The sequence below is a fragment of the Symphalangus syndactylus genome, chromosome 22 (genome assembly GCF_028878055.3).
Source record: "Symphalangus syndactylus isolate Jambi chromosome 22, NHGRI_mSymSyn1-v2.1_pri, whole genome shotgun sequence".
Taxonomy (NCBI): Eukaryota; Metazoa; Chordata; class Mammalia; order Primates; family Hylobatidae; genus Symphalangus; species Symphalangus syndactylus.
Genome location: NC_072444.2, coordinates 76,043,613 through 76,062,513, shown reverse-complemented (window position 1 = coordinate 76,062,513; position 18,901 = coordinate 76,043,613). Strand labels below are relative to the sequence as shown.

Sequence of the window (18,901 nt, the reverse complement as noted above, 5' to 3'; positions counted from 1 at the left end):
TCAGCTGGTGTGCAGTGGTGGCCCATGATGTTGGTGGGGTTTGCTGTTTAGTGTGTCTGGTTGGTGTGCAGTGGTGCACGCAGTGTTGGTGGGGTTTGCTGTTTAGTGTGTCGGCTGGTGTGCAGTGGTGGCCCATGGTGTTGGTGGGGTTTGCTGTTTAATGTGTCGGTTGGTTTGCAGTGGTGCACGTGGTGTTGGTGGGGTTTGCTGTTTTTAGTGTGTCCGGCTGGTGTGCAGTGGTGGCTCATGGTGTTTTAGTTTGCAATTCCCAAATGAGAGGACGTTGGGGCCTTTTCCTGTGCTGTGTTGTGCTTCTACGCACCCATACGTCTTCTTTGGTGGCCACTCAGACCTGCCATCCATTAAATCAAGTTCTGTGTTTCTGAGTGCAGAGTTTGAGAACCCCTGCCGTGCCCTGGATGCAGGTCCCTCATCAGACTGTTTCAGGCTCCACAGCAGGGCCTCAGCTCCGGCTCCCACTCGTCTCCGCAGAGCTCTGGCAGCTGCCCCCCCCATGCCCCCGGCCCTGCTTCCTCCTGCCCCCACCGCAGTGGAGGTGGCCCTTCTCCTCGGTGGACCTGGTCCCTGTGCTCACCTCACTGCTCGCTCCAGGGCCCAGTCTGTCTGCTGCCATCCCCAGCACCCAGAGGCGGTGAGCCAGGCCCAGTGGCCCTGTGAGCACCCAGCGAGCTGATGGGTGGCTGCGTGTCCTGTCTTACCAGCAAGAACGGACAGTCCGACCACGTGGTTGGGTTGCCGAGAGCGTGAACAGGCAAAGTTCGGTAATATTTTCAGACCACTGCTAACGCAGGCGGTGCTCAGTGGTAATGACCTATCAATAAGGAATTCACATGGGCCTGGATCTGAAGTTTCATCAGAGTCCAGTTTTCCTGTTTCCTAAGAAAATAAGGCACACACCACGTGGAAATATAATTCGTACCATATAATTTGTCGTTAGCTTTGTAGACACAGCGTAAGTTTCCATTAACAGCACTGAAACCTCTGCCTTAAAACTCAAGCTTTGTGCTGGAAGGGTTAGGAGGGTATCACTTACCGTCCTCAAGTCGGTCACTTCCCTGAACAGAGTGCCCTTCTCACACGGAAGCACACGTTCATGCCTGGTGTGTATCTGACGATCGCACTGCCAGCCGCCAGCAGCAGATGGCTTGGTGACAGCAGCTCCAGAGTCCTTTCTGCTTTGAGATTCTCCCTCTGTTAAGATTGTTTTCCTTGGCAATGCCTGAGTGTAAAGGAAAGCGTCTCTTGGTGCTGGTGAGTGGCCGGCCAGAGCTTTTCACACAGGAGGACAGAGTTGGCTCTTCTTCAAGCCTGACTTAGAAGTGAGCAGGGTTCCCTGTGGATGAACGCTGCCATGTGACAGCCTTCCCCTCCATTCTCCTGTTCTGCCTCGGAGCTCGCACCCTTTCTGCTTTGCTTGTGTGTTTCATCTGTGTGTTTGGAAAGATGGAAGCTTGAATGGAAATTGTCAGAAATGTTACATTGTGCAAACGGGCTGGAAAAGCTGGTTAGCATTGTTTGAAGCCAGCAAGGTCCCACGAGCATTGACCCACTCTGAGTTAGCCGGGGGTGTTACAGAAGAAGGAACTTCTTTTTCTCTTTTTGAGGCAGACTTGTTCTGTCACCCAGGCTGGAGTGCAGTGGTGCAATCCCAGCTCACTGCAACCTCCGCCTCCCAGGTTCAAGCAACTACTGTCCTGCCTCAGCCTCCCAAGTAGCTGTGATTACAGGCACCTGCCACCGCACCCGGATAATTTTTGTATTTTTAGTAGAGACAGGGTTTCACCATATTGGTCACGCTAGTCTCCAACTCCTGACCTCAGGTGATCCACCCACCTCGGCCTCCCAAAGTGCTGGGATTACAGATGTGAGCCACGATGCCCAGCCTATGTCTGCTATAATACTAAGTATAGAAGAACAGGCTTCAGAACATGTTCAGAGCCATGTGCTGTGTAACCACGTTTGAGTCCATAAGGACCACATGGAGGAGGGTGGCCCCTCAGGTAGTAACATTGTGTTTCTCCGGTACCTTTTCTGTGTCTAGAAACAAACACTCACCGTCCGTGCTGCAGTTTCTGCGTGTTGAGTGTAGTCACCTGCTGCACAGGTTCGTGGCCTAGGAGCCTCACAGGCTACGTTGCGCAGCCCAGGCATCGCACAGCCAGGCACGTAGGAGGCTGCGCCATCCAGGCTTGTGTATGTCACTGTAGGACGTTCACACGGCGATGAAATCACCCAATGACGTGCTTCCCAGAACACACCCCCACCTTTCAGCAACGCTTGGCTGTACCCAGAACCAGCGGTCCCCTGCCATTTTGGCACCAGGGACTGGTTTTGTGGAAGACAGTTTTTCCATGGGTGGGTCAGGGAGCAGAGTGGTTTCAGGTTGAAATTGTTCTACCTCAGATCATGAGGCATTCAGTTCTCATAAGGAGCACGTAACCCAGGTCCCTCACACGCACAGTTCACAGGAGGGTCTCAGGTCCCTCACACGCACAGTTCACAGTAACCCAGGTCCCTCACACACACAGTTCACAGTAACCCAGGTCCCTCACACACACAGTTCACAGTAACCCAGGTCCCTCACACACACAGTTCACAGTAACCCAGGTCCCTCACATGCACAGTTCACAGGAGGGTTTCAGGTCCCTCACACGCACAGTTCACAGGAGGGTCTCAGGTCCCTCACACGCACAGTTCACAGGAGGGTTTCAGGTCCCTCACACGCACAGTTCACAGGAGGGTCTCAGGTCCCTCACACGCACAGTTCACAGTAACCCAGGTCCCTCACACACACAGTTCACAGTAACCCAGGTCCCTCACATGCACAGTTCACAGGAGGGTTTCAGGTCCCTCACACGCACAGTTCACAGGAGGGTTTCAGGTCCCTCACATGCACAGTTCACAGGAGGGTTTCAGGTCCCTCACACGCACAGTTCACAGTAACCCAGGTCCCTCACATGCACAGTTCACAGTAACCCAGGTCCCTCACACGCACAGTTCACAGGAGGGTTTCAGGTCCCTCACACGCACAGCTCACAGTAACCCAGGTCCCTCACACGCACAGTTCACAGTAACCCAGGTCCCTCACACGCACAGTTCACAGGAGGGTCTCAGGTCCCTCACACGCACAGTTCACAGGAGGGTCTCAGGTCTCTCACACGCACAGTTCACAGTAACCCAGGTCCCTTACACGCACAGTTCACAGGAGGGTCTCAGGTCCCTCACATGCACAGTTCACAGGAGGGTTTGCCCTCCCCTGAGAATCTTGTGCCGCCACTGATCTGACAGGAGGTGGAGCTCAGGCGGTCACGCTCCTTCACCATCTGCTCACCTCCTGCTGTGGGGCCCAGTTCCTAACAGGCCTCAAACCAGTCCTGGCCCGTGTCCAGGCCTTGGGTACCCCTGCCCAGCACCGGCCAGTATTTCTTTGGAAACACCCACAAGCCCAGGTGCCCACAAAGCTCTGTTCAGCAGTCAGCAGACCCCTCCCCGGCTGTTCCTGGTCACGCATCCCTCATTTTGCAAACTTTCCAGAGTGGATCGCCATCAGAAAGAAAGGTGCAGCCGGGCATGGTGGCGCCTGCCTGTCATACTGAGGTCAGGAGTTCAAGACCAGGCTGGCCAGCATGGTGAAACCCCATCTCTACTAAAAATACAAAACTTAGCCAGGTGTGGTGGTGTGCACCTGTAGTACCAGTTACTCAGGAGGCTGAGACATGAGAATGGAGAATTGCTTGAACTCGGGAGGCGGAGGTTTCAGTGAGCTGAGATCGCACCATTGCACTGCAGCCTGGGTGACAGAGCGAGACTCCATTTCAAAAAAAAAAAAACGAAGAGAGGTGTGTTTGCCCCCTGCCTTTTGTGTTTTTTACAAAGTAACGATAAGATCATTTAAACAGCCAGCAGAATTTTAATTATTTGGAACTAATTCCATAATACAGCATAAAAACAGAAAAAGGTTAAAAATGGGGTGTCCTGGCACAAGCTGTTCTTCTTATTAAAACATACCCTTTAGGCTGGGTGCAGTGGCTCACACCTGTAATCTTAGCACTTTGAGAGGCCGAGGCAGGAGGGTTGCTTAAGCCCGGAAGGTGAATGCTGCAGTGAGCTGTGATCGTACCGCTGCACTCCAGCCTGGGTGACAGAGTGAGACCCTTTCTCTAAAAATAGAAAAAGACCCTTTAAATCCTGACACGTCATGGTTTCATTTCTATCTTTACAGTTGTTCTGAATTGTGTTTGTTTGTTTGTTTGTTTGTTTTGAGACGGAGTCTCGCTCTGTCACCCAGGCTGGAGTGCAATGGCGTGATCTTGGCTCACTGCCACCCCCACCTCCTGGGTTCAAGTGATTCTGCCGCCTCAGCCTCCCGAGTAGCTGGGACTACAGGCACCCGCCACCTCGCCTGGCTAATTTTTTGTATTTTTAGTAGAGACAGGGTTTCACCATGTTAGCCAGGATGGTCTGGATCTCCTGACCTCGTGATCCGCCCGCCTCGGCCTCCCAAAGTGCTGAGATTACAGGCGTGAGCCACCGCGCCCGGCCTTAATGGAGTCTTTTAATAAGGATGCTGTAAAGATAGGATTACTCATACACCAGAAGGTGAACTTGGAGTCAAAAAATTAACCCCAGATGCGTCAGTGACCTGAAGGTAAAGCCCAGAACCGCAGAGCTAGGACAAATCCTTTGTGACCGCGGGCCAGGCCACGCTTCCCGGGATACGTCCTCAAAAGACCGCAGAGTGACCACGAAGCCTTCGTGACTGCGGGCCAGGCCACACTTCCCGGGATACGTCCTCAAAAGACTGCAGAGTGACCACGAAACCTTTGTGACCGCGGGCCAGGCCACGCTTCCCAGGATATGTCCTCAAAAGCACGCTCTGTAACAGGGTAAAGCAACATGCTGGACTTCATCAAAATGAACACTTCTGCTCTTTCAAAGCCCTGTTGAAAAAACGAAAAGACAACCAAAGACTGAGATGTTTGGAGGTGACGTATGTAAGGATTTGTCTCCAGAGCAGAGAAAGAGCTCTTGAAACTCAGCAGGAAAACAATCCAGTTTTTTAAATGGGCAGAAAACAATTTGGAAGACCCTTCACCAGGGAAGATAACACAGGCGGCAAACAAGCCCGGGAAGAAGACGTTCAGCACCGTTAGTCATTGGGGAATGCAAAGGAAAAGCACACGGAAACGCCACTCTGCCTCTCAGACTGGTTTCAGTTCAAGACTGAGCATACCGCATGCCACGGAGAGTGGGAAGGAGCACAGACTGGCTCAAACTCTTTGGAAAATAGTTGGACAGTTTCTGAAACAAACGTGCACCTTCCCTGTGGCCCAGCCCTTCCACAGCTGGTATTTGTCCTGGCACAGTGAAAGCACAGGACACACAGACTTTCCCTGGACACCAATCGAATGCTTCTCCACAGAGGAGTGGGCAGTAAACTGGCATCTCCCCAGAACAGGCCACTTCCCAGCTTCAGAAAGGAGCGGGCACAGGCAGACCTCAGAAAACCACGCAGAGTGAAAGAAGCAGAGAAGGGAGGAGAGTGAATGACAGGCTTCCACTTGTGTCAAGCTCTAGAAAGTGCAGCCTGGTCACGGGACAGAAAGCAGATCCGGGGGTGCCGGGGCACCGTGGGGTTTGCACTGCAGAGGAGCAGAGGAAGCCGGGCGAAGGACGCGGCTGTCACCCCCACTGTGCCGACGGCTTCGCAGGCGTGTCTCTGGTCATATGGGGACGGCTTCGCAGGTGTCTCTCTGATCGTATGGGGACGGCTTCGCAGGCGTGTCTCTGATCGTATGGGGACGGCTTCGCAGGTGTCTCTCTGATCGTATGGGGACGGCTTCGCAGGTGTCTCTCTGATCGTATGGGGACGGCTTCGCAGGTGTCTCTCTGATCGTATGGGGACGGCTTCGCAGGTGTCTCTCTGATCGTATGGGGACGGCTTCACAGGCGTGTCTCTGATCGTATGGGGACGGCTTCGCAGGCGTGTCTCTCTGGTCATACACGTCAGCACATGTGGCAAGTGTGTTGCTTGCATCTCTGTGTGGCTCTAGTGTTTGTTTTTTGAGACAGGGTCTTGCTCTGTCACCCAGGCTGGAGTGCTGTGGCGCAGTCCTCCCACCTCAGCCTCCTGAGTAGCTGGGACCACAGGCATGCACCACAGCACCGAGCCAATCTTCCTGTTTTTTATAGATATGGGGTCTTTGCCATGTTGCCCAGGCTGGTCTTGAATTCCTGGGCTCTAGTGATCCACCTGCCTCGGCCTCCACAGTGCTAGGACTGCAGCCATGCACCGCCTGTGTGAATGTTCTGAACAAAAGGGGCATTTGGCAGCTTTGCGTCCACCCCAAGACTTGTTTTGAAACGGTGAGGTTGAAACTCACAGGTGTCCCTTAAATGCGATGTGCGATAACTTGAGTTGTTGAGGTTTTGCTTGTGAATTTCTCATTCGTCTCTCTCTTTTTTCGTTCCAGAACGTCGCCCTGTGCTGGGCTGCCGGGAGCTTGTCTTCAGGAACCTCTCCAAGATCCTCCCTGCCCTGTGCCACGACATCACCGACTGGGTGGTGGGGACCCGAGTGAAGTCGGCACAGCTGCTGCCGGTGCTGCTGCTGCACGCAGAGGACCACGCCACCCAGCACCTGGAGGTTGTCCTCCGGACCCTGTTCCAGGCCTGCACCGATGAGGAGGCAGCTGTGGTCCACAGCGTAAGTGGCCGCATTCCAGTCGTGGTCACGGAGCTCTAACTCGAGCTTAAGATCCCACCTCTGTGGTGTGCAGGGCCCAAGGCTGTCCTGCAGCCAAGACAGCGTTTCCCTCACCCCCGGGCCGCAGGCCCTCCCCACGCCCAGCCCATGGGAACCACGGGTCTGCTTTCTGTACCTGTAGGTAACAGTGTGTTGAGGGTGAACCTTTCATGCTCATTTTCAAGCACACTCGGGGGTGCAGTGCTGGGTGCGTGTTGTGTAAACGTGCCGTGCTCCAGACAGGGCCGGGGCTGCTGACACAGGACCGAGATGCCCAGAGTTCAGCATTGACATCCAGCCTGTCCCGAGGGCCCTTCCAGGCCTCGCAGGGGCTGCGGGGACACCCAGGCACAGGGTGTCCTGCGAGTGGCGTCCCTGGTGCCGTCTTCTTTCTCACTCCCTGTCCGCACTCGGCTGGTGGTTATTGCCTCGGCACCAGTGGGTACGCACGAGGGAGTCCCATGCTTAGGCCACTCTTCCTCACTAGGCCGGGCCACACTCTGTGCTGACAGTCACCACCGTGGGCCGTGCTCAGGCCACGCCTCCTCACTAGGCCAGGCCACGCTCTGCGCTTACAGTCACCACCATGAGGACTTAACACCCACCCCTCAAAGACACTTCCTAGCGCTCAGGAGAACAACTAAAGCTTTGACTTGAGGTTTCAGTTCAAAATATCCTCATCTTGAACCTTAAATTCCATTGCAAGGAAGCCTTGCCAGCAGTTTTTACTTTTAGTGGTCCAGGTCACTGTTACTAGCCGGGCGTAGTGGCATGCACCTGTGGTTCTAGCTCCTGGGAGGCTGAGGTGGGAGGATCGCTTGGGCCCGGGAGGTCAAGGCTGCAATGAGCTATGATTGCGCCACTACCATCCAGCCTGGGCGACGGAATGAGACACTGTCTCAGATAAAACAAAAAAATCTAAATCATTGTGACTGATTGAAAGTAAATGTTCCAGGTTCCATGTTATTTTCATGTCATGTTTCTACTTTTCAAAAACTACCATGAATTTAAAATTGTCTGTAGTTCTTTGTGGAACCTATGGGCAAGCAAGAGACACAGGGGGCGAGGCTGAGAGGACAGGAGACGTGTGTGATCCACTGTGGAATCCCACAGTTCAGAGGGGCTGGTGTGTGTGATCCACTGTGGAATCCCACGGTGCCGAGGGGCTGGTGTGTGTGATCCACTGTGGAATCCCACGGTTCAGAGGGGTTGGTGTGTGTGGTCCACTGTGGAATCCCACGGTGCAGAGGGGCTGGTGTGTGTGATCCACTGTGGAATTTCACGGTGCCGAGGGGCTGGTGTGTGTGATCCACTGTGGAATCCCACGGTGCAGAGGGGCTGGTGTGTGTGATCCACTGTGGAATCCCACGGTGCAGAGGGGCTGGTGTGTGTGATCCACTGTGGAATCCCACGGTGCAGAGGGGCTGGCGTATGTGTGGTCCACTGTGGAATCCCATGGTGCAGAGGGGCTGGCGTATGTGTGGTCCACTGTGGAATCCTACGGTGCTGAGGGGCTGGTGGGTATTGATTTGCTGTGGAATCCCATGGTGCAGAGGGGCTGGTATGTTTTGATCAGCTTAGTGATGGGAAGGTTGGGTCACTGGTGTCCAATGAGGGGCGTGCAGTGAACCCCGCAGCTGGGACACAGCATTCTTTGGGCCAGACTTCACTGCCTGGGGGGGTGTCCGGCTCGCTGGCTGTGAGCTTGGCCTCAGGGACGTTCTGAGGTCACACCAGGACTTGTACTTTTCCTGAGGGCTCTGAGCATGTGCCAAGGACTCACTCGGCCTAACACGGGGCTCTGTCTGGTGCACGGCTGTGTCTGGGAGGCCACAGCGCCAAGAGCAGGAGCCTGGCTGAGACCCTCGGGTTTGGCTCTGAGTTTTCTCATGTTTGTTTCTCGCAGTGTACGAGATCCGCAGAGCTCGTCGGGACGTTTGTCAGCCCTGAGGTGTTTCTGAAGCTGATCTTATCGACGCTGAAGAAGACGCCTTCCGCCTCCGGCCTTCTGGTGCTGGCCTCTGCCATGCGGGGTTGCCCCCGAGAAGCCCTCCAACCGCACCTGGCAGCCATCACCACGGAGCTGGCACAGGCCCACATCTGCCAGGCATCTGAAAACGTAAGACCACTTGGGAGGGGGGGATTGAAGAAGAGGAGCTTCCCCTGCCCGGCCGTCTGCCGTCGTAAGGACGTGTCTGTGGGTCCGCCCCGTGCCGCCGGACTGGGCCGTCGGAAACACCCAATGACGTGTCTGCGGGTCCGCTCTGTGCCGCCAGGCCGGGCCGGGCCGGGCCATCGGAAACACCTGCGGTAGCCGGGGTGCCTTTACCAATACCCGTTGTTCCAGGGCCTCGCCCTGCGCTGTGCAGAGCCCCAGCCCCAGCCGCAGGCGGCCGCTCACATTTACATTCGTTGCTGCCCCTTTCTTGGCCACACTAGCCACAGTTCACATGTTCGATGACTCAGGAGGCGTCCACGGCCGGGACCCGCTGGCCCGTGCTGCTGGAGGTAGATGCGGGGTCCACGTCATCCCACCTCTGAGGAGTGTGGTCGCACATCCGCCATCCCACCCAGTCCCCACGGTACCTGCACAGATCGCACGTCCTCGGGGGGCACTGGCAGCCTGTTCCCCGTCAGCCCTGTCTGGCGTTTCGAGCTGTGCTTCACACAGCCCAGCCGAGGATTTGCCAGAGACATTTGTTTAATTTTAAATTGAGCAGCAAATCCTTGAGCTCAGAAGCTGGAACAGCCTGGGTAGTTGGGCTTAATTGTTTGGAATAATCCATAGTTGTATTCCATGGAAGAAGAAGTGATGACTTTGCTTTCGTTTGGAGGTGAGTGGTCCCTGTCAGTGTGTGTGTTGGACTCAGCACCCCAGATCTTTCTAGGACACAGGGCTGCCCCCACCAGGCGGCCGTCCCACGCAGGGAGGGCCTCAGCTCGCCCCTGGAGGCCGGCACTTGCTCCAGCTCAATCATTTCCGGCGGTTTCTTTGGCCCCAAAGCTGGCTTGGGGCGCGGGGACTTGCCGCTGTGCTGTCAGCCCGGCCCATCCTGTGTCAGGCTCCCTCTCCGTCCTCAGAACGAGAAGTGGGGCTGTTGACAGTCATTTTTGTAAACTGTTGTAAGAAACCTGTAAGCAGTTCCTGGAATACACAGAGGGAAAGAAACGGAGCTGGGGTTGGGAAGGGAGCCGGGGAGGGGGCCGGGCCGTGTGCTTATGGCATTTCAGCCACGTTCCAGCTTTTCCCAAAACCCGTTTTTAACACATCGTCAAATCTGTGTCAGTTCTGCGCTTTCCTTTACTCACAAGGGGTTATGAGGATGCCTTTGATTTCTGTACATAGATTTGCAAGCCAGAAGCATTTTTCCCTGGAAGGGCATAACTTGAAAATGTGCACAGGTGCCTAAATCCTTATCTCACAAACTTTATAGCAAAGAAAGTGTAGTTTTCACATCTCCATGTTGGTTACAGGAAAACGGAATTGTGTCGTCCCACAGTTGTGTGTTTGGCTCCCCATCTTCCAGTTTTATCGAGGAAAAATTTACTCACAATCTTTCAAACAGAGACCTCTTTCTGACAAAGTCCAGTCACACAGGACTTCTGGGAAGCCATCCTCAACCTTCCAGGCTGCGAACGTGTGTCAGCCCTTTGGCCAAGGAGCCAGTCACAGTGAAAACCCAAGACGTACATTTCACTCCTTTCTTGTTTTTATTTTTTTTTTTTTTTTTTTTTTTTTGAGACGGAGTCTCACTGTGTCACCCAGGCTGGAGTGCAGTGGCGCGATCTCGGCTCACTGCAAGCTCCACCTCCCGGGTTCACACCATTCTCCTGCCTCAGCCTCCTGAGCAGCTGGGACTACAGGCGCCCGCCACCACGCCCGGCTAATTTTTTGTATTTTTAGTAGAGACGGGGTTTCACTGTGTTAGCCAGGATGGTCTCAATCTCCTGACCTCATGATCCACCCACCTCGGCCTCCCAAAGTGCTAGGATTACAGGCATGAGCCACCACGCCTGGCCTCTTGTTTTTATTTTTTTTGTTTTAGAATTGATCCTCCCACCTCAGCCTCCTGAGTCGCTGGGACTACAGGTGTGCACCACCACACCTGGGTAATTTTTTTTATTTTATTTATTTTTATGTATTTACTTTTTGGGATGGAGTCTCACTCTGTCGCCCAGGCTGGAATGCAGTGGTGCGATCTCGGCTAAGCGATTCTCCTGCCTCAGCCTCCCAAGTAGCCAGGATTACAGGCGTGCGCCACCACGCCTGGCTAATTTTTGTGTTTTTTAGTAGAGACAGGGTTTCACCATGTTAGCCAGGCTGGTCTCAAACTCCTGACTTCAAGTGATCAGCCCACCTCGGCCTCCCAAAGTGCTGGGATTACAGGTGTGAGCCACTGCACCTGGCCCCATTTTACTCCTTAACAGACTTATTTGGCAAGAAAGGGTGAACATTCTCAGGTCTCAGTCAGGTCCGCGGCTCTGTGCTCTTCCCGCGGCCGGCCAGGCTTTGTTTGTGTCATGTCATTTGGGAAGTCGATTATGTTTCCCACAATTATTCTCCAGTAGCTATGAGAACAGGTTAAAAATGTCTTTCAAGAACAAACCAAAATTGTTTTAAAAGCCCGTGTTTAAACAGAGAAGTCCGTGAAAATGTATTCTAAACTGAGCCTGGCTTCACTCCCTGCCCTGGGGTTCACAGGAAATCCGGCTTTAGCAGTAGGTACTTCCAGGTGTCTCGGGCCCAGTAGGGCCCCTGGAGCTCGACGGACGGGAACTGGAGTCTCCTGGGAAGGAGTTTAGGACAGGCGCCTAGAGTGAGGAAATGGGTAGCTCACCAATTCGCTTCTCACGCAGGGAAGCCAGCAGTTCTGGGATGCCATTGCCATTGTTGAAATAGGAGTCTCTTGTGCTTTTCTGAATTGAAAACTTTTGCAATCTTAGATAACATTATTTCAGAAAACAATGTTTGAAATACTCAGTATTTCAAAAAATACTGAGAATTATTTCCTGCTGTATCTTTTTTCTTTTTCATTCTGTGTGTGTGTGTTGTATGTAGGCAGACACTGAAAACTGTCTGGTCAAATATAGAGAAATCTATAAATGTGAAGTCTTGTCACTTCCTCAGAGACGGTGCAGCGTTCGTGCAGGAGGGTGGCACTTGCTGCAAAGGATGCCTGATTCCCCGTTTGCTCCAGCGCTTGGAAGTGTGGTCAGCCAGGAGGGGCTGTGTCTTCTAAACGCGCCTGCCTTTTGATTTTAACCGAAAAGATGATAGCTCCTGAAATGTACATGACAGGTCATTCTACAAACTAGCCACATAGTGTCCTCAGAAGTCAGCCAGTTAGTACAGGCCTTAGAGAAATTGGGCTGTGGGAAAAATCAGGAATGGAATAAAAACAAATCTGTGGCTTCTGTGGGAGTTGGGGCCACGACAGGGCCACACAGCTCCGCCAGCTCCAAGGTAGACGGGGCCACGCGGCTCCGCCAGCTCCGAGGTAGACAGGGCCACGCAGCTCCATGTCTTCTGTGGGTCAGGGCGGGGCCAGGGTGCAAGGACTGAACGCTGCTGTAGTACAGAGGGAGTGTTTTGTTTAGTCTTTCATGATTTACATCAGTGGGGAATGAGGCTTAGAGTTTTAGAACTGATTAGGAAATGTAGAACCAACCCATTGTCTAGCCAAATAATTACCAAACTTTTTTGAACTTGCACCCCCATTAGTAAAAACAGTTTTTAGCATAGGCCTCCAATATACGTACACTGTTGATAAATCATGTGTTTAAATTACACGGCCACTGTCCTAACTCACCCTGTACTTTATGAAACATACATAAAATAGACATTAGAGGGACGTTATAAGAAGTAAATACAGGCCAGGCATGGTGGTCCTTATCTATAATCCCAGCACTTCGGGAGGCCACGGCAGAAGGATCACTTAAGGCTAGGAGTTTGAGACTGCAGTTAGCTGTGATTGCACCACTGCACTCCAGCCTGGGCGACAGAGCAAGACCCTGTCTCTAAAAAATAAGTTAAAATTTATTTAGAAAAAAGTAAGCATATGCAAAGCTTTAGGAATTCTTGGGTCCAGCACACGCTTGCTGTGTTGCGGGCTTCAGATCCTGGCTGACTCACAGTGGATGAGGCTGGAGCCGGGAGGGGAAGCCATTCAACCAGCGCAGCCTTAGGTGCAGAGCTGAGACTCCACCTCCCCATCAATCAGGAAACACTTTAAACCATAAATTTTATTTGTCTTTCTTAAAACTTGGTGTTATAGAAATACCCAAAAATGCACAGAAGAGGGGCAGGCAGCAGAGCGAAGGTGTGCCAGCTTCAGTGCTGACCAGCCCTTTGCATTCATGTTCTGCCTGCCTGGAGCCACTTTTCTTTTTAGCTTTGGAGGGCAGGGAGAACTCGGGTGTGTTATAAAGCAGATAATGCAGCACGCCCTCATTTCCCTCACAGGTACCGTGGTGTGCATCATGCAGCTTCTCGACCACATCGCTCAAGTGCCTGTTCACATTTCACAAAATAAGCACAGATTCCTTAGCTCCCAGTCTGTTCAGTTTTCCCGTCAACAAGCACACCGTTTTATGGTTGACGTGCCAGCACCCTACGTCCAGCGCCTGGGGGCTGTCCCTGCAAGGGCTCTCCCATGCCCGCTGCCCCTTGTGAGCCGTAGACTAGGAGCCCCGGGCGGGCTCTGTCAGCCCTGGCACTGGGGCTGGAGCCCTGTATTAGTCCATTCTCATGTCGCTAATAAAGACCTACCAGAGACTGGGTAATTTATAAAGAAAAAGGGGCTTAATGGACTCAAAGTTCCACATGGCTGTGGAGGCCTCACAATCATGGCGGAAGGCAAAGGAGGAGCAAAGTCACATTTTGCATGGCGGCAGCAAGAGAGAGTGTGCAGGGGAACTGCCCTTTATACAAACGTCAGATCTCTTGAGACTTACTATCATGAGAACAGCACGGGAAAGACCCACCCCATGATTCAGTTCCCTCCCACAGGATCCTCCCAGGACACATGGGGATTATGGGAGCTACAGTTCAAGATGGGATTCGGGTGGGGACACGACCAAATTGTACCAAGCTCTGACGGTGCCACCGGTCTCTTCCAGGACCTCTACCTGGAGCACCTGCTGCTCTGTGTGCAGGCTCTGGTGTCTGTGTGTCGTGAGGACTGTGGCGCGGCCAGCCTACAGCTCATGGACGTGCTGCTGACCATAGTGGCCCTTGCAGGTGCCACCGCCCTGAGGGACAAGGTAAGGCTGACGCAGTGGCTGCTGCTTGACCTAGTGGAGCTCACAGCTGGAAGGCATCTCTAAGTGAGGTGAACTGTCTCCCACGCATCCCCTCTGTGCTTGAGCCCCAGGCCTCAAACGTGTCTGACCAGCAAAGACCAGGGATTGAGAACCTTGCCAGTGAGTCCCCGGGCAACGGCCTTCGGGGCAGCCTTCCAGCTGCCAGTGTATTCTGGCATCAGGGAGTGGAGACAGCTGTTTAATGTTAGGGTCTACAGCAAAGAAGCAAACAAGAAATAAGACATAACCTTGAAACCTGTGCACTTGAGTGGGGTTTAATAGTGCACATGTCGCCGGGCGCAGAGGCTCATGCCTGTAATCCCAACACTTTGGGAAGCCGAGGTGGGTGGATCACCTGAGGTCAGGAGTTTGAGACCAGCCTGACCAACATGGTGAAACCTCGTCTCTACTAAAAATACAAAAAATTAGCTGGGCGTGGTGGCACGTGCCTGTAATCCCAGCTACTCAGGAGGCTGAGGCAGGAAAATCGCTTGAACCGGGGAAGCAGAGGTTGCAGTGAGCCGAGATTGTGCCACTGCACTCCAGCCTGGGCAGAGCAACGGAGCGAGACTCCGTCAGAAAAAAAAAAAAAAAAAAAAAAAAGTACATGTGTTGACTGTGAGTCGAGAGAAGATACCGTGATTTCCCGCTCTAACTGCAGCGCAGCGTTCAAAAGTACTTCTCGCCCGTGTTTATGCCCAAAAATCATCTTTTTTCTTCAGTGGAGTCTCACTCTGTCACCCAGGCTGGAGTGCAATGGCGCGATCTCTGCTCACTGTAACTTCCGCCTCCCGAGTTCAAGTGACTCTCCTGCCTCAGCCTCCTGAGTAGCCAGGATTACAGGTGCCTGCCACCACACCTGGCTAATTTTTATATTTTTAGTAGAGACAAGGTTTTGCCATGTTGGCCAGGTTGGTCTCAAGCTCCTGACCGCAGGTGATCCACCTGCCTCAGCCTCCCAAAGGGCGGGGATCATAGGCGTGAGCCACCGCACCTGGCCATCACGCCCCAAAATCTTTTAGCCCCAACCTCCTCGTGGGCTCCTAGGGCCCCTGGAGGCCCCAGTGTCTGTCTGCCTCTCTGGAAGCTGAGACTTAGTTCCTCCTGCCATTCTGTCTCTGTGGACAGCCCCTCTCAGCAGGTTCTCTCTCTGGGAGATTCACAGCCTGAATGTACCACAGGGAACCTGGTGTGGAGGAGGCTACTACTCTCCCCTCCCCTCTTGGGGCCTCTTTAAAAACAAGCTTCCCAAGGGGTGTGTGTCTCAGCAGACGCTGTCACTGTTAGGGCCTGAGGTACCAGCAAAAGCAAAGTCTTTGCCTGCTGGTCATGGGGGAGGAAGCCAGGCAGCCCCAGATTCAGACTCCAGGCTTGGGGCAGTGGCCACCAGGGAGCCTCAGCCCTTCCTCTGTTCCTAAGCCCCCAAGAAGAGCAGCCACAGCTAAAAGTAAAAGGCGGCCACGGTTATCATCTCTGTCTGCCCAGTTACTTTTACCTGGAGGTCTGGTCTGCTGAGCTTAACTCTTTAAGCCACTTGCCTGCCCCTCACTGCCTCAGAGGAGCCCTGCCTGCCCAGGCGGATACCCAGTGTCCGTGTAAGCCCGAGACCACCTGTGCTGCATGCGTCCCAGTGTGCACAGTGCCTGCTTCATGATTCGCTGCAGAGACGGCGTTGGTGTGAACGGGATCAGGGTCTCGCCCTGCACCCGTGGCTCTCGCTCTCCTGCACCCTGGGCGGGGCTCCCCGTGGCAGCCTCCCTCCCGGTTATCCTGGCAGGCCCGGCCTGTGTGGTTCTTACGCGTGAGGGGGATAGTGGGTCCCGCAGGCAGGCCTGAGCCCTGAGTGTTGGAATTGTCTCAGTCTCTGACTTGTAACCTCCAGGCACAGGAGACGATGGACTCCCTGGCCGTGGTGGAGGGTGTCAGCGGCTGCCAGGACCTCTACCGCAAGCACATCGGTCCCCTCCTGGAGCGGGTGACCGCGTTGCACCTCGACTGGACCGCACACTCGCCAGAGCTCCTACAGTTCAGTGTCATCGTCACGCAGTCAGGTGAGCCGTCCCGACAGCTGGCGAGCCGTGCCTGGCCCCACTCAGGCCACACACCTGCTCCCCCAGGTGCTCAGCAGGTATCAGCGCCGACCAGCTGAGCTGTGGTTCACTGAAGCGTTTTTTTTGTTTTTTTTTTTTGTTTTTTTTTTTTGAGACGGAGTCTCGCTCTTTCACCCAGGCTGGAGTGCAGTGGCACGATCTCGGCTCACTGCAGGCTCCGCCCCCCGGGGTTCACGCCATTCTTCTGCCTCAGCCTCCCGAGTAGCTGGGACTACAGGCGCCTGCCACCTTGCCCGGCTAATTTTTTGTATTTTTAGTAGAGACGGGGTTTCACCGTGTTAGCCAGGATGGTCTCGATCTCCTGACCTCGTGATCCGCCCGCCTCGGCCTCCCAAAGTGCTGGGATTACAGGTGTGAGCCACCGCGCCCGGCCTGAAGCGTGTTTTTAAAAGCACCCAGTAGCCACTCTTGCCTGTGGAGAACCAGCATTTTCAGGAGCATCGTATTGAAGACGGTGGGACGCAGCTCTTCCACTTGGCCCAGGCACACGCTTTCATGTGAAACCTTCAAAGTGTGCTTTTCCGTGGCCTGTTTTGTAGCCCAGCTTCTTAAATATGTCTGGATTTTGTTGCAGAATCTAGATGTCTAGCCACATGAGTGCTGTGTGTGTGACATGGGGGCCTCAGCCTCAGCCCCAGCCCCTCTGAGACCAGCATTTCTGTGGTTCTCCTTGAGCCTGCGGATCAGCCACTTTCCTGGGATGGACAGTGTGGCCCAGTGGGGCTTCAGTTTGGGGCAGGATCTGCTGCAGAACCTAAGGAGGCATCCGTTCAGTGGCCATAGTGCCTTGGGACACACAGCCCACGCTGCTCCGTGGGCCATGAACTCGCCGCAGTAGCTTTTCCTCATTTGCCTCCCTAGCTCTCCCGCTCCCGTGTGCAGCTCCGAGTGCTCCCGCCTCCTGTTGGATGTGTGCACCAGGGCAGTCGTGCTCTGCATCTGAGGACACTAAGATCGTTCTTAGGCAATCTCTGTGCCTCGTAGGGACTCACCTTTTTTTTCCCTGAGACTTGGAAAAATATCCAAAATTGTTCTTTGTCAGCTGCATTCAAAACTGTTTCCAAATTAGAAAAGAAAATACTGGCTGGGCGTGGTGGCTCACGCCTGTAATCCCAGCACTTTGGGAGGCTGAGGTGGGAGGATCACTTGAGCTCAGGAGTTCGAGACCAGCCTGGCCAACATGGCAAGACCTCATCTCTACAAAAAGATGAAGAAAAAAACTGCACATGTACCTCTGAATCTAAAATTTAAAAATAAATAAAATACAGTTAGCCAGGCGTGGTGGTACGCGCCTGTGGTCCCAGCTACTCAGGAAGCTGAAGTGGGAGGATCCCTGGAGCCCAGGAGTTCGAGGCTTCAGTGAGCTGTGACTGCACCACTGCACTCCAGCCTGGGCAACACAGCAAGGCCCTGTCTCTAAAACCAAAAAAAAAAACAAAGCTGGCAATTGCTGACGTGCACTCGGGGCGTTAAACACTTTATGCCAGACGCTGCTCTGCAAGCCTTATGGCCGTCAGCTCATCTACCCTCACAGCCGGCCTGTGTGGTGGAAACTGACCCCATTTCACAGACAAGGAGGCAGAGCACAGAGAACTCCCGAGGCAGCGACTCCAGAGCCTCCCTCAGCCCCTCTCCCACGGGCCTCTTGGATGGGGGCCCAGGGTGTTCCATTTCAGATTTTTACTGAATGTTATTCCTGACAACCTCTTGCACCAGATTACTCCAGCCTTCACCTCACAGTCCAGAAAACTGGGCACGCAAACCCCGAGAGACTCGGCTTGCAGTGAAGCCAGGACTCGCATTTACTGCAGCTCTGGTGGCTTCTCCACCATCTACTCTTCCTCTTCGCAGCAGCATTTCTTATGGTCCTCGCGGAACCGATTGGCAGCTTGTAACGTGCATCTCTTTGGGCCCATGTCTCCTGTCATTCGCTGAAAGGCAGGAAGACTGCAGTGTGCTGTTCGGTGTCAAGAGCTGGGTATAAAACTGCGTGGGTTTTTTTGTTTTTTGTTTTCTGAGACAGGGTCTCACGCTGTCACCCAGACTGGAGTGCAGTGGTACGATCACAGCTCACTGGAGCCTCGAACTTCTGGGATCAAGTGATTTCTCTGCCGTGGTCTCCTGAGTAGATGGGATTGTAGGCACGCGCCACCTGGCTACTTTTGTATTTTTTTCTAGAAATGGGGTCATATATGCTGCCAGGCTAGTCTTTTTTTTTTTTTTTTTTTTTTTGAGATGGAGTTTCGCTCTGTCGCCCAGGCTAGAGTGCAGTGGCGGGATCTCGGCTCACTGCAAGCTCCACCTCCCAGGTTCACGCCATTCTCCTGCCTCAGCCTCCCGAGTAGCTGGGACTACAGGCACCCGCCACCACGCCCGGCTAATTTTTTGTATTTTTAGTAGAGATGGGGTTTCACCATGTTAGCCAGGATGGTCTTGATCTCCTGACCTCGTGATCCACCCGCCTCAGCCTCCCAAAGTGCTGGGATTACAGGCGTGAGCCACCGCGCCCGGCCGCCAGGCTAGTCTTGAACTCCTGGGCTCAAGCCATCCTCCTGCCTCAGCCTCCTGAGTAGCTGGGACCACAGGCACCCACCACCACGCCTGGCTAATTTTTGTATTTTTTGTAGACATGGGGTCTCTTTATGTTGTCCAGGCTGATCTCAAACTCCTAGGCTCGAACAACCTTCCCGCCTCAGCCTCCCAGAGTGCTGGGATTACAGGC

General features: G+C 53.8%; 1 protein-coding gene across 4 annotated transcripts in view; it reads left to right on the top strand.

Annotated features, from left to right (window-relative positions):
- DNAAF5 (dynein axonemal assembly factor 5) overlaps nucleotides 1-18,901 on the top strand; it is an 87,808-nt gene that overhangs the window by 23,152 nt on the left and 45,755 nt on the right. For all 4 annotated transcript variants that reach the window (XM_063631020.1, XM_063631021.1, XM_063631022.1 and 1 more), the window contains exons 5-8: nucleotides 6,495-6,727; nucleotides 8,673-8,885; nucleotides 13,886-14,029; nucleotides 15,951-16,119. In XM_063631020.1, the coding sequence (XP_063487090.1) occupies nucleotides 6,495-6,727; nucleotides 8,673-8,885; nucleotides 13,886-14,029; nucleotides 15,951-16,119 (759 nt within the window). The remainder of the gene's footprint in view (nucleotides 1-6,494; nucleotides 6,728-8,672; nucleotides 8,886-13,885; nucleotides 14,030-15,950; nucleotides 16,120-18,901) is intronic.